Genomic DNA, 15,208 nt, shown 5'->3' with positions numbered 1-15,208 from the left:
TCTGGACCAAGCAAACCTAATAAGACATCTACAGAACTTTCCATCCCAAACCCACAGAATATACATTCTTCTCAGTACCACATCACACCTACTATAAAACTGACCACATAAATGGAAGTAAATCACACCAAGCAAACCTAATAAGACATCTACAGAACTTTCCGTACCAAACCCACAGAATATACATTCTTCTCAGTACCATATCACACCTACTCTAAAACTGACCACATAAATGGAAGTAAATGCAAAAGAACGGAAATCATAACAAACAGTCTCTCAGACCACAATGCAATCAAGTTAGAACTCAGAATTCAGAAACTAACTCAGAACTGCACAGCTTCATGGAAACTGAACAACTGGCTCTTGAATATTGACTGGATAAACTATGAAATGAAGGCAGAAATGAAGATGTTCTTCGAAACCAATGAGAACAAAGACACAATGTACCAGAATCTCTGGGACACATTTAAAGCAGTGTCTAGAGGAAAACTTATAGCAATAAATATCTACATGAGAAGCAAGGAAAGATCTAAAATTGACACCCTATTGTCAAAATTGAAAGAGCTGGAGGAGCAAGATCAAAAAAACTCAACAGCTAGCAGAAGACAAGAAATGACTAAGATCAGAACAGAACTGAAGGAGACAGAGAAAGAAAAAAACCCTTCAAAAAATGAATAAATCCAGGAGCTGATTTTCTGAAAAGATCAACAAAATAAACTGCTACCCAGATTAATAAAAAAGAAACGAGAAGAATCAAATAGATGCAATAAAAAACGATAAACGGGATATCACCACCGATTCCACAGAAATACAAACTACCATCAGAGATTACTACAAACAACTCTATGCACATAAACCAGTAAACCTGGAAGAAATGGATAAATTCCTGGACACTTGCATCCTCCCAAGCCTAAACCAGGAAGAAGTCGAAACCCTGAATAGACCAATAACAAGGGCTGAAGTAGAGGCAGCAATTAATAGCCTACCAACCAAAAAAAGACGAGGCCCAGATGTGTTCACAGTTGAATTTTACCAGACATACAAAGAAGCGCTGGTACCACTGCTTTTGAAGCTATTCCAAATAATCCAGAAAGAGGGAATCCTTCCCAAATCATTTTATGAGACCAACATCATCCTGATACCAAAACCTCGCAGAGATAAAACTAAAAAAGAAAATTTCAGGCCAATATCCATGATGAACATGAACGCAAAAATCTTCAATAAAATACTGGCAAACTGATTGCAACAGCACATTAAAAAGCTTATCCATCACGGTCAAGTAGGCTTCATCTCAGGGATGCAAGGCTGGTTCAACATACACAAGTCTATAAACACAATTTACCACATAAACAGAACCAAACACAAAAACCACATGATTATCTCAATATGCAGAGAAGGCCTTTGACAAAATTCAACAGCCCTTTATGCTAAAAACTCTCAATAAACTAGGTATCGACGGAAAGTATCTCAAAATAATAAAAGCTATTTACGACAAACCCACAGCCAATATCATACTGAATGGGCAAAAACTGGAAGCATTCCCTTTGAAATCTGGCACTAGACAAGGATGCCCTCTCTCACCACTCCTATTCAATATAGAATTGGAAGTTGTAGCCAGAGTAATCAGGCAAGAAAAAGAAATAAAGGGCACTCAATTAGGAAAGGAGGAAGTCAAATTGTCTCTATTTGCAGACGACATGATTGTATACTTAGAAGACCCCATTGTCTAAGTCCAAAATCTCCTGAAACTGATAGGCAACTTCAGCAAAGTCTCAAGGTACAAAATCAATGTGCAGAAATCACCAGCATTCCTATACACCAATAACAGACTTAAAGAGGGCCAAATCAAGGACGAACTGGCATTCACAATTGCTACAAAGAGAATAAAATATCTCGGAATACAACTAACAAAGGATGTAAAGGACCTCTTCAAGAAGAACTACAAACCACTGCTCAAGGAAATAAGAGAGGACACAAACAGATGGAAAAACATTCCATGCTTGTAGTTAGGAAGAACCAATATTGTGAAAATGGCCATACTGCCCAAAGTAATTTATAGATTCAATGCTACCCCTATCAAGCTACCCATGACCCTCTTCACAGAGGCGGTTTAAGGAAAAAACCGCCTTAAACTTCATATGGAACCAAAAGAGAGCCTGCATAGCCAAGACAATCCTAAGCAAAAAGAACAAAGCTGGAGGCATCATGCTACTGGACTTCAAACTATACTACAAGGCTACAGTAATCAAAATGGCATGATACTGGTACCAAAACAGAGATATAGACCAATGGATCAGAACACAGGCCTCAGAGGCACCACCACACATCTACAACCATCTGATCTTTGACAAACCTGACAAAAACAAGCAATGGGGAAAGGATTCCGTTTAATAAATGGTGTTGGGAAAACTGGCTAGCCATGTGCAGAAAGCAGAAACTGGACCCGTTCCTGACACCTTACATTAAAATTAACTCTAGATGGATTAAAGATTTAAACATAAGACCTAATGCCATAAAAACCCTAGAAGAAAACCTAGGCAAAACCATTCAGGACATAGGAATAGACAAGGACTTCATGACTAAAACACCAAAAGCACTGGCAACAAAAGCCAAAATAGACAAATGGGATCTAATTAAACTTCAGAGCTTCTGTACAGCAAAAGAAACAATTGTTAAGAGTTAACAGGCAACCAACAGAATGGGAAAAAATTTTTGCAATCTACCCATCTGACAAAGAGCTAATATCCAGAATCTACAAAGAACTAAAACAGATTTACAAGAAAAAAGAAGCCCATTTAAAAGTGGGCAAAGGATACAAACAGACATTTTTCGAAAGAAGACATTTATGAGGCCGACAAACATATGAAAAAATGCTCCTCATCACTGGTCATTAGAGAAATGCAAATTAAAACCACATTGAGATAAAATCTCATGCCAGTTAGAATGGCGATCATTAAAAAAATCTGGAGACAACAGATGGTGGAGAGGATATGGAGAAATAGGAACACTTTTACACTGTTGGTGGGAGTATAAATTAGTTCAACCATTGTGGAAGACAGTGTGGGGATTCCTCAAGGACCTAGAAATAGAAATTCCATTTGACCCAGTAATCCCATTACTGGGTGTATATCCAAAGGATTTGAATCGTTCTATTATAAAGACACATGCACACGTATGTTATTGTGGCAGTTTACAATAGCAAAGACCTGGAACCAACCCAAATGCCCATCAATGATAGACTGGAAATGTGGCAGATATACACAATGGAATACTATGCAGCCATTAAAAATGATGAGTTTGTGTCCTTTGTAGGGACATGGATAAATCTGGAAACCATCATTCTCAGCAAACTGACACAAGAATAGAAAATCAAACACTGCATGTTCTCACTCATAGGCAGGTGTTGAACAATGAGAACACATGGACACAGGGAGGGAAGCATCACACACTGGGGTCTGCTGGGGGAAATAGGGGAGGGACAGTGGGGGGCAGGGAGGTTGGGGAAGGATAACATGGGGAGAAATGCCAGATATAGGTGATGGGGGGATGGAGGCAGCAAACCACGTTGCCATGTATGTACCTATGCAATAACCCTGCATGTTCTGCACATGTACCCCAGAACCTAAAGTGCAATAAAAAATAAAATAAAAAAACTTAAAAAATTTTTGAATTATTATATGACCTTAAGATTCTTCCATGAGAAGGATTACTCTGAACATAAAAAAAAAAAACAATATTTTAAATAAAAGTCTTTCAATGCTCACAGAGAGAGGAACAAACGTGCTGTTCAGTTGCGACATCGTAAACCAGGCCTGCTGGCAGCCCAGCCACCACGTGTTCTCAGCACGTTCTCTGTGGGTTTCCTGTGAGACTGCATGGAGAGTCAGGCCTGTCTTCACAGGCACTGCTGTCAAAAATCATGAGCCAGGCCCTGGCAAAATGAAACGAAAAGGATGACCCCACAGAAACAGACCTAGGAGTCACACACATGCTATCATGTCTCCCAGGCAGAACCCTCCAGGCAGAATTAACTCTTCCACTAGGAAGGTGGGAAGTTAGTTGTTACTTTTCTGTTCAAACACTTCTGAGGACCAAGAGAACAAATAGTTGGAAACTTAGGTTTGATTAGAATTGCTAATTAGAAAACAATCTCTGAAATATTGTACAGCAGTGTGTCCCTTATCCCCAGCTGCATTTTCTGTGGTTTCGGTTACCTGTGGTCAACTGAAGTCCAAAAAGATTAAGTGAGAAATCACAGAAACAACTTGTTAAAACTTGTTTGCCATTATGAGTAGCGTGATGAGACCGTGTGCCTCCCATGCTGGCATGCTGGAACAAGAATCAGCCCCTCATCCAGCTTCTCTGCCCATTAGTCACTTAGGTCTTGGTTATCAGATAGCAAGAAGGGTGATTACAGTACAACATTTTGAGAGAGACCACATTCACATAATTTTTATTAGTTATTGATTGCTGTTAATCTTGTAAAGTTCCTTATTAAACTTTACCATAGAACATACATAGAGAAAAAAAAAAAACATGTGTATATGTACGTAGGGTTCCATACTATCCACAGTCTCAGGCATCCACGGAGGGTCCTGGGACTCATCCCCCGCAGATAAGGGAGGACTACTATATGGCATTTTCCGACTTTTAAATAATATAAGACAACTCCTCATAATCTATTGTTTAAAAAAAAGCAGAATACAACAGATTCCTATTTATTGTAAAATGAAATTAGCTAGGCATCATATGTATGAAAGATCAGAACAAAATACATGAAGATGTTAACAATGATTGTTTTGGGCCACAGAATCAGGCACAAGCTCGGGAAAGAAGCCAACAAAAGCTCTTCTGCACAATGGGAGGGAGAAGCCACTGAAAATGGCATCTTTCCTTCTTAACACAAGCGAGGCTTGGCTCCCACAGGCATGGTCTCCTTGCAGCTACAATGCAGAGGAGGGTGCTGGCAGGGCTCTGCGTCCATGTGTACCTCTTTTTCTCTTCACACTCTTCCTGGAGGAAGGAAACGTGTCTTGAAACCAAGTTAACTCAGCACCAGGTCAGCAGGGTTCCGTATCTGAGTTGTTTATTTTGGTACTTGATATGGAATATTTACATTATAAAGACAGACACGAAACTGATTTCTTCTGGAGATGCAAGCGATGAACTTACCAGGAGGACAACTAGTATCTTCTCCACTGGTCATGCTCATACTGTCTGCTTCCTGCAGTGCACAGACATGAAAACCAAAGAAAGAATTAAATCTCTCAATATACAAACGAGAAGACTGCACATTTCTAAGTATGAACAAAGATGCTGAGCTGTATTTGGAGGACAGAGCTCTCTCCTCTTTACAGTTGTGGACACATGCCATTAAAACTATGTTCCATAATTATTCCATTAAAGTGGAAGCAATTAATTAAGAGGTTAGTGGAAGGAAACAATGTCAAAGTTGTTCCTCTTCACACCAGCTCCATCCATCTGCGTGATTTCCAGGCATTTACTATTGCTGACGACTTATGGAAATGGAAATTCACATGCAGATGGCTCACTGGATGTTCTGCCAAGCACAGAAAAGCTCACGTGCAGCTCTTTCGGCGCCTGGCCCAGGGCTTCCCTTTCCCAGCCACAGCCTGGGTGGCTACTTTCTGCCTTTCTGATAGACAGGGAATGTTGGGAAGAAAAGGCTCGGGCTGAACCCCTCTACTAGCAGTAAAAAGAGTGACAGTTTTTCACATTTTAAAAATAACACTTTTCTTCCAATGTTCCCTGCTCTGAGTTTTCTTCTGGTGTATGACGGCACAAGGCTTTCACTTGTAGTGACTGTGGATGGTCTCCACACCTCTCCTCTGGCCCACTCCTGCCCTGGGCAGCCTGAGTCCCTCATGCCCCCAAAAGTGTGGGCTCTGGCAGGAGGTGTGAAAGGAGAGGGTTACAGCCAGAGTGAGGTTTCTAGATCCCTGTTACCTCTGCCCCCATCCTTGTTATCACAGATGATCACAGGCAGTTTTATAGCAGGCCTCCTACAGAATCACCAGGAGAAGTGACAATGTGGAAAATCACAGGCAAATTGTAGCTATGGACTGTGGAATTTAACACATCATCTCTTGCCAGCTGGGCTGGGTGACAGCAAGGAAGAGGTTAAAGCCTTCTCACTTGCGCAGCCTTTGTTCTGGGGCAGCTGCCTGCGCTGAGCTCTGAGGCCTTTGAAGTGGACCAGAGAGTTCAGGCTCCCCAGGAGCCCCCTACCTGTCCACACACTCAGGCTCCAGAAACTTGACAACTTTTTGGCAATGACTGAATACTTTGATTATGAAGCATTTTTAGTTTTTTTTTTTTTTTTACCGACACAAGGAATTTTACCTATGAATTGCCCTGGAAATACTGACAACTTTCTATTTGAACTACTTTAATATCTCCAAGAAATAACTAAAAGAGGAGTTCAAGGTAGGCAAAACCCAAGAAATGTGCTGTCTCAAATTCAGTCACAGTAATTAAAACTAAAAAGTCGGTTGCTTGGTCTGAAAAATACATTCTAGTCCTGATGAGAGCAGTGTGTGCATGTGTGTTTAACACACACTTTATACTGGAATCTCTGAAATTAGAGTACACACAGGCACCACTAACACCATTTTTGTAACTGCTTCCCCCCGTAAGGCAGAATGCAAATGGAACATGCCACCCTTGCTTATGTCTTGCAAGAACCATTTAATTTCCCCCCCATTCCTAAACTCTTAAACCTGATGCTAACTCAGCACTTCACATCTCAATTTTGCCTTTAACCTGAGAGTCTCCTAGAGCTATTTTCCGGCCCCAAAACCCACATACGTTACCATTCTTAAACTTCTGTGTTACTGCTATGATCCTACTCCAACAAAGTAGGGATCTTCTTCAAAGACCTATTTATGAAACTAGGGCACAGCCTGTAAGTGGTGTTAGGCTGCAGCTGCTGAGGTCATTACAGTTTTATTGTTTCTAAGTGACCAGAAAAGAAGTGGTAAAACATGCTCCTCTAGGCCTTGCACCCAGACTGACAAACATTCTTTAGAGTTCCAAACAGGTCCTGAAATTCAAAGCGGTCCTATGGGTAGTGAGAAGGGAACCCTCCACCTGGAGTTCCCGCCCCATAGCCCAACTGTCTTCTCCTTCCTGGAGAGCTGCTTCTCCGATTATGTGGGCCCTGCAGAGCCTGGGAGAGCTCACTTCACGTTACAGTGACTTAGGAACAAGGTGGGAGAGACAGGTGCAGAGTTGCTCTCCCGGTCACACATCCTTTACTTAGCAGGGCCAGTGGTGCCCACAATTCCCCTGTGCCACTGCCCACAGCTCCTCCGTGCTCCTTTTTGGGCCAAGAGTTACAAATTCATTTGGTTCCTTGGCTTTTTATTTATATTCGCCAATGACATCCTAAACAAATGTCAGAAAGGAAACTTGTGCTAAAGTGGTACTTACAGATGTGCGTATGGGATTTAAAAGCAAATTACTGGGCATGCTATGGAAAGCCTGGCAAAACGCAGAGTCTAGGGAGAGTCTCTGCCACCCCCACAGCCTTGTGGACCAGCTCAGGGATTCAGGAATCTACAGGGAGCAAATATTAAATCAAGACAAGAGGGCGCACACACCAGGGGCCTTCATCGGCCAAGCCTGCCTCCATCCTGGGACGTGTGCATCACCCTCAGCAATGGGAACATGGCAAAGATGAAAATGAAGGATTGACGCATGGGATATGCAGGGTACAGGGGCCACTGAGCCCAGAGCACAGGGAGTCCTGAGGGAGGCTGGCATGTTCCAGGTAGAGAGAGGAGTGTATTCCTGGGGAGGACTGTGGCCACTCATGTGTCCAAACCCACACAGACACCCAGGCTGCAGAGGCAACCGGGTTGCTTACTACAGTAAACTTTTTCTGAAATGCTTAGAAACAAAAGTGCTTCTGGTTTCAGATTTTTTCAGATTTTGGAATATCTGCATTATACTTACTGGGGTTCAGCAACCCTAATCTGAATATCTGAAATTAAAAAATGCTTCAAGGAGCATTTCCTTTGAGTGTCCTGTTGATGGGCAGACGTTCTGGACTCTGGAGCATTCTGGATTTCGGACACAGGATGCTCACCCTGTATGGATTTCCTGCTTCCTATCAGTAGCTTACACTATTAGAAGCAGGAAAGAACAAGAAACAAGTGCCCCTGGAGATTCCAGTGGTGCCTGTCCTGGTCCTGCAGGGGGTGGCCTTCACCTGCTCCCTCCCTCTCTGCTCGCTGGCCCTTTCTGTCAGCTTCTGTCCTCGGAGCCTCTCTTCTTTGACCAGCTTCTGGACTGCCTCCCTCTCCGGCTCAGTCCTGGTGAGACGCTGCCTCTGTCTGTCTCTCGCCAGCCCCCCATGTCGTGTCACCCCCAAACCTGTGTCCATCTCAGGGCTCTCTCCTCACCCACACAACCAGAAGCTGCATGCCACTTAGAGATCCCTTGGGCTCAGCTCAGCCTGCCCCAAGGAGCTGCAACCCAGGCAGGATGAGGACACAATGGCAGCATCTGGACTTCTGGCAAGGCCAAGGGTGACTGGGGGAATGCCTGTTACCGGCTGGCTGAGGGACCTGCTGCGGAGGCGCACACACACTCCAAGAGTGAGATCCCCCTGTCCCGCAGGGACCCAGGGCTGACAATGACTATCTTCGGTTCTACCTATGGAAAGTCATTCTGCTGTTTTAATTTGCATGAGGAGGAAAAATTTCTGGATACTGTTCTCTGCTAACAGAATTGGAAGAAACCTGTTTCCTGTCAATCCAAGGAACGGGGGTTCTCCTGGTCTACTTTAAAGATGCTCATGTGGTCTCTGTCATCACACTAGAGATAGGAAGAAGCAATATGCACGGCATCTGTCCTGGCACATGACCTGAGGGCCGTGCTCTGGGGTAGCTTAGAGAAGCAGACGGCTCTGCTCCTGCCAGGCCATACCTGCCAGGCCGCACCCGCAGGCTTTGGTGCTGTAAGAACAGCGATATTGAAGTAGAATTGTCATTGCTGTATTTTTAACAAAAAAGACTATTTAACAAAACAGTTTGACATAAATGTTAAGAGAAATGTTAGAATTAACGCCAGGGAAAGAAATACTTCATTTCGGAAGCGGCCACCATGACCTCTGCCCGGATGCTGGCTCTGTGGAGGCGCCATACCTGCAGCTAATCAGCCCACACTGGATCAGAGGCAGGAGCAGCCCAGTGGTCCAGTGATCCCCTCTGGGCAGGCCACTGGGAAGAGGCAAAACCAGGGCTTGAGACAAAGTCAGCCTGTCTGAAGCTATCACAGCAGGCCGTCTCTGGAGGAAAGTAAAGAAAAGCCTGTGGCTCTGACCATTCCCAGAGGGGTCAGTATCAAACAGGTCCCATGCCACCTCGCTTCTAGGATCAGGGCAGGGCTGGGCATGCTCTTGATGCTACATCTGTCAGTGACACAGTGCTACCTTTCTTTCTCACTCTGAAGTGTTACACTTTAAAGTGTCCATCTGAGGGCTCTGGTCATGGTTTACTCCAATAAACTGCAATACTAAGTGAAAAGCAATCTCAAATATCCTTGCAAATATGGAAGGTCTTTTGCCCTGATCTCTGCTGGATGGTTTAGTTAGTGATGCGTGGAAGCGACCCTCGTGTTGACACTGTAGCAGAGACTATGAGAGGGCGGATGTACATGTCCAGTGGGGCCATCAGGAAGCTCCAGATGACAGCAGGTCCACGACTTGCTGGGGTAGAGTTTCTGCAGGTTAAGCTCATTCAAGGAAACATCTCGAGCAAATGTAAATCTAAGTTTATGAAGCTCTCTCTCAAAGATGGGCATTTCAAAAATATTCACCATAAATTCTGATCTACACTGAACTGGCAACGTCTGCTGACTGTACAGACCCAAGAGGAAAGGACACGGTACTCAACAGACGTGTGGCCCTGCAGCCTCCATGCAAACTCCACCCGAGACAGACCCCAAAGGTCAACTGCAATCACACTGAAGACCTGCTGTGCTGTAGGGAATGAGAGCAGCCTGGGAAGTCTCTACACATTTTAGACATTGCCAAAGTCACAAATACCAGAAATTAAAGGTTGATCTAGATTTTAAGGGATTAAATTATAAATACTAGGTAATGTCAAACTGCATGAAGTTTGGATCTCAAACTATAAGGAATTTGAGCTCAAATACTGATGTGATGTTCTTTATGTATTTAAATTCAGCACAATACACACACTAAAACAGGTATCTGTACAACGTGTAAAACACAAAGGGCTGGAGCTATTTCCTACTTCATACTATAATCCGAGCCATGGAAAATTCCAGAATGCTACTGCCTGAACACAGCTATTGGTGAAACACTATACCCTGTCATTTTTTCATGAGAACAATGGACCTTCCACATGCAAATTTTACAAGCACCTTCGAGCGAGTAAATGACAAAAACTGGATCTTGAGCAGAATGAACTGATAGAAAATGAATAAAGTGGCCAGGAGCAGACAGGGCTAGCATCAAGCATGAAAATTATTTGTCTTTATTCACTAAATGATAAAAATTAGATACAGCGGTATGTTTATTTACTATAAATAAATATTCAACCTATTTTTGAAACGGAGGAAGGCAGTTATCAGCAAAAGCACAAGGTGAGAGGCAGCACCATGCAGGTGGGCCAGTAGAGTGAGGCCTTCTTACCTGGTCCCTGGTCTCGCCACGGCTGTCCCTGACCAGAACGGCTATACCCAGAGCCCGTCCTGTGGGAGCCGGAGCCCTGTCTTCCCCACCTCCCTGTGGGAACACATGGTCAGAGAATTAGCAAGTTCTCAAATGTCTTAACCCAAATAACACATCGTGTAAGAGTGTGGCAAGGTGGCACCAGGCTAGCAGTTTTCCTGTACTTAAGTGAGGACGGCTCATGAAAAAATACAAATTTAAGGACTGCATCCCCAGAGAACCAGGCTCAGGAGTGGAGTCACAGATCTGTGTATTAAACTCTAACTCCAGGAGAATCTGGCATTGGTGGTGAGAGGGCAACCTCTGAAAACAAAGAGTTGAGCAGCCCAACTACTCCTCTTCCCTGGGACCCCACTGGATCCACACAGGCCATGGTGCCCGTGATCAAGCCCATTCCTCCGGCGCCCTGGGCAAGGGATCAACCAGCACTTCTGGGACTTATGAGCTTCTCCCTATTCTCCACAAACTTCACGCACACTTTGTGTGCTTTAAAATTTCTGTAACTTCCCAGTCCCTGATACCTTGTCCTGTTTGTCTCCACTAGAAAGCCTAATAGAAATTCATGTGATTTTTTAAAGGTAGAGTGATAGTCCACGGTGCTCCACAAAGAAGCTTCAAACAGAGAACAAGCTATCTTGCAGTGGATGATCCTGTGGTGTTCGTGCCCTAAGTTAAGTGCTAAGTGGGAAAGCAGAACACAAAACTGCATGGAGTAAACTCAGAACGAGATCCACACACAGAAACCTCAGCAGAAGTCCACACTTGTTATCTTTATGTGACAGAATTAAAGGCCATTTATATTTCCTTTTTAATTATTTCCTTTACACTTAATTTTTCTAATATACTTTTATTATAAGAAAAAATAAACCTAAACTCTTATCAAATAAACAAACACTACCTAAGCAGCCCCTCTTCTGGAGAATCCTAGAAAGGAGGTTACATACCAAGAGAAAGAGTTCTTAATTATTTAATTAATAAGTGAGTCCTTTCTGAGAAATTTTCCTATTGTGACCAAAATTTAAACCACTGTGTAGAGATCTATCATTTTCTTTTTTTTTCTTTTCTTTTTTTTTTTTTTTCTTTTGAGACAGAGTCTTGCTCTGTCACCCAAGCTGAGGTGCGGGTGCACGATCTCAGCTCACTGAAACCTCCACCTCCCAGATTCAAGCGATCCTCCTTCCTCAGCCTACTGAGTAGCCTGGATTACAGGCATGAACCACCATGCCCAACTAATTTTTGTATCTTTAGTAGAGACAGGTTTTCACTGTGTGGTCCAGGCTGCTCTTGAACTCCTGATCTCAAGTAATCCACCTGCCCTGGCCTCCCAAAGTGCTGGTATTACAGGCATAAGCCACCACACTCAGCCCTATCATTTAAATTCCATTCTTTTCATCCAACTGTATCAGCCTCTTCTTAGAATTCTTTTATCAAAAGTATGTGGGAAGCAGTTAGGGTCTATGCTTGTGGGGCGTCTCAAAGCACCTGGCCCTTTCCCACCTGCATGGTGCGAGCCCCAGTGGACTCGGCCAGTGATGCGTCTGTTCTCCTTCATGCAGGCCTTGCAGACCACTGCCTTCAGGTTGTGGAATTTGGTGAGCCGAGATCTCTGCAAACAGACCAGATGCAAATGAGATGTAACGGGCCAGATATGGCTGGAAGGAAGTTTATGGGACACCCTCCCACGCTGTTCCCAAGGCTAGGCAGCAATGGTAGCTGCACCCTGCTCCCAGGCGTGAACCACAGTACAGTTCTCCTTCAGCATGATCACATTACAAGAGGTTCTTAGAGAACATATTCTCTCACATCCCCCAGAAAAATAACACCAAGCAGCTTCTGTAGGTTAAACAATCATTTCTAAAAAAGAAGCTTTAAGTCCCATTATGACAATTTAGGTGATTACCACACAATCTTACCTTTAAAAAGTGTTTGCAATTAATATATCTTAATCTTTCAATTCTTAGTTATAAGAACATTCAGCAGAAAAGCCATGGTCAAAAAAACACAAACAATAACAAAAAACCCCCAAAAAATAGCAGATTAAGAAATGGAACATGGAACATTCAACCTTTCCTTCAAGCTTCCTGTTTTATTACTGAATATTCTATCCTATAAGTTTTTTTTTTTAAACTAGACCCTATAATCGCTTGGAACTTGGTCAAGAAATTGAATAAAGAAAGGAAAAGATCCATGATGGATAGGCTGTGATCCAATAAGGCTACTTTACCTTTCATTTCTATAGTCTACCTTCCAATACTTACTGGCTTATTAGGGGCGTAGTTCTCCTCTTATTCTGCTTTTGCTCTCTACAAAATTCAGGCTGCTTCTAAGTTCTAAATACTTACAGTCCTATGCCACTCTGGAATGTGTGTGTGTGTGTGTGTGTGTGTGTGTGTGTGTGTGTAACAGTGATGGCAACACATTACCAAATGTGTTCTCTCTGCTATGAAAGCTTGGAGTGCTCTACTGTGACAGACTGGTATGCTCTCTCACGGATCACACTGCTTTTCACATCCCTCTGGGTATTAAAACACGTTCCAAATGAGCTTGGCTTGATGCCTTATTTGGAAATCTTCCAGGAGTCATGTAGCAACTGTATTTATAAAGCTGGACAGCAGCCAGCGTCCCCAACTAAACTGGCAGCCTTTGGGGAGTATTTTCAAATAATAAACTGTAACTACACCTATCAGATGAGTCTGATATCTGTGAAGGCACTTCTGTAGGGACTGTTAGTTCTTCATTAAAAAAGGGAGAGGAGCTGGTCACGGTGGTTCATGCCTGTAATCCCAGTACTTTGGGAGGCTGAGGGAGGCGGATTACGTAAGCCCAAGAGTTCCTGGGCAACATGGAAAAATCTCATCTCTATTGAAAATACAAAAATGAGCTGGGCATGGTGGTGCACACCCTCGGTCCCAGCCACTCAGAAGGCTGAGGACGGAGGATCACTCAAGTGCTGGAGGTGGAAGTTTGCAGTCAGCAGAGATTGCACCATTGCACTCCAGGCTGAACAACACAGCAAGACCCTGTCTCAAAAAAAGTAGTATGTGTATTGTGTGTGTGTAATGAGGAGAAGAGTAAAAAGCACTTCAAAAATTAAAAATGTGTCAGACTGGGTGTGATGCTGCTTGCCCCACCTAAGCGTTAAGTTTGGAAGCCCTGAACCCTGTTTAAGAATTTTGGCAGAAGCTACAGGCTAAGCACTCCTAATCTGAAAATCCAAAATCTAAAACTTTTTGAGCACCAACATGATGCTGTAAGTGGGAAATTCCACACCTGATCTTGTGATAGATGCAGTCAAAACACTGTGCCATGCACAACGCCACTAAAAATAAAGTATAAAATTACCTTCAGGCTGTATATATAAGGTGTATATGAGACATACATGAATTCTGTGTTTAGACTTGGGTCTCATCCCCGAGCTATCTCATGATGTCTGTCCAGTTGACCCTTGAACAACATGGGTTTGAACTGCATAGATCCACTAACATGGGCATTTTCTTTGGCCTCTGCCACACCTGAGGCAGCAAGCCCCACCCTCTTTCTCGTCCTCCTCAGCCCACTCAATATGATCACCTCCATTTAATGAACAGGAATATAGTTCTCTCCTTATGACTTTCTTACTCACATTTTCTTTTCTCCAGCTTATTGTCAGAATACAGTATATAATACATATATAACATAAACGATGGGTTAATTGACTGCTTATGTTATTAGTTAAGGCTTCTGGTCAAGAGTAGGCTCTTTGTAGTAAAATTTTGGGGGAGTCAAAAACTATATGGAGGCTTTCCACTGCACGAGGGTTTGGAGCCCTTAACCCTTGCATTGTTCAAGGGTCAACTGTATATGCAAACGTTCCAAAAATCCAAAAACATTCAAAATCCAAAACATTTCTGGTCCTAAGTATTTCAGATAAGGGGTATTCAGCCTGTATTAGTTATGCTGACACTGAAGCCTAATGCTTCAAATCAGGTGTTCCTGGTTTTGACGGAATAATGGAATCCTTTATTTGGCAAGCATTAAATTTGAAAAATGCAATAGTCGACTTCATGTTATTTGTGTAGCCTGGAACTACAGGGATGTTTCTGGTGAAAGGTAGCCATCTGCGAACTCACATTTTGTTCTAAAAGAACCTCCACAGCATAACCCTTTTCAGACTGCAGGTACTTCTGATGAAAAAGCTTCCCGTCAAATACATTCCAAGGCATGAAGTCACTCATCTTCCAGGGGAAGCCACACGCGCTGTTAACTAGAACCAGAGTAGTGAGGCCACGGACGAGAAGGGAGCCCAGCTGCACGGCTCTGGAGTTGATGTAATCAGGCTGTGGAGACCAGAACACACACCAAAAATGTGAGACAGGAGTCACACACGCAAGAAACAGACACCTGTGTGAATCTCGGCACTGCAAAGTTACTCTGCTCAGAATGGATGCTCGCTCAGTAACTGGACAGCATCACCACGGCTGTATCTGCAAAGCTGAGTTTCACCAG

The 15,208-nt window shown here is 43.3% G+C and overlaps 1 protein-coding gene across 14 annotated transcripts in view; it reads right to left on the bottom strand.

The window, feature by feature from the left end:
• Positions 1-3,733: 3,733 nt before the first annotated feature.
• The window catches only part of FAM120B (family with sequence similarity 120B), a 107,409-nt gene continuing 95,934 nt past the window's right edge, over positions 3,734-15,208 (bottom strand). For 5 of the 14 annotated variants that reach the window (XM_032271591.1, XM_032271597.1, XM_032271603.1 and 2 more), the window contains 4 exons: positions 14,833-15,039; positions 12,221-12,329; positions 10,685-10,777; positions 4,431-5,224 (listed from right to left, as the gene is read on the bottom strand). In XM_032271591.1, the coding sequence (XP_032127482.1) occupies positions 5,184-5,224; positions 10,685-10,777; positions 12,221-12,329; positions 14,833-15,039 (450 nt within the window). In that variant the 3' untranslated portion in view covers positions 4,431-5,183. The other 9 variants (XM_032271593.1, XM_032271596.1, XR_004266134.1 and 6 more) reach the window with 9 other exon arrangements.

The sequence above is a fragment of the Sapajus apella genome, unplaced genomic scaffold (genome assembly GCF_009761245.1).
Source record: "Sapajus apella isolate SASKATOON/1434 unplaced genomic scaffold, GSC_monkey_1.0 scaffold241, whole genome shotgun sequence".
In the NCBI taxonomy this organism is placed as follows: Eukaryota; Metazoa; Chordata; class Mammalia; order Primates; family Cebidae; genus Sapajus; species Sapajus apella.
The sequence above is the reverse complement of the archived record's forward strand: the minus strand, read 5'-3'. Positions and strand labels throughout refer to the sequence as shown.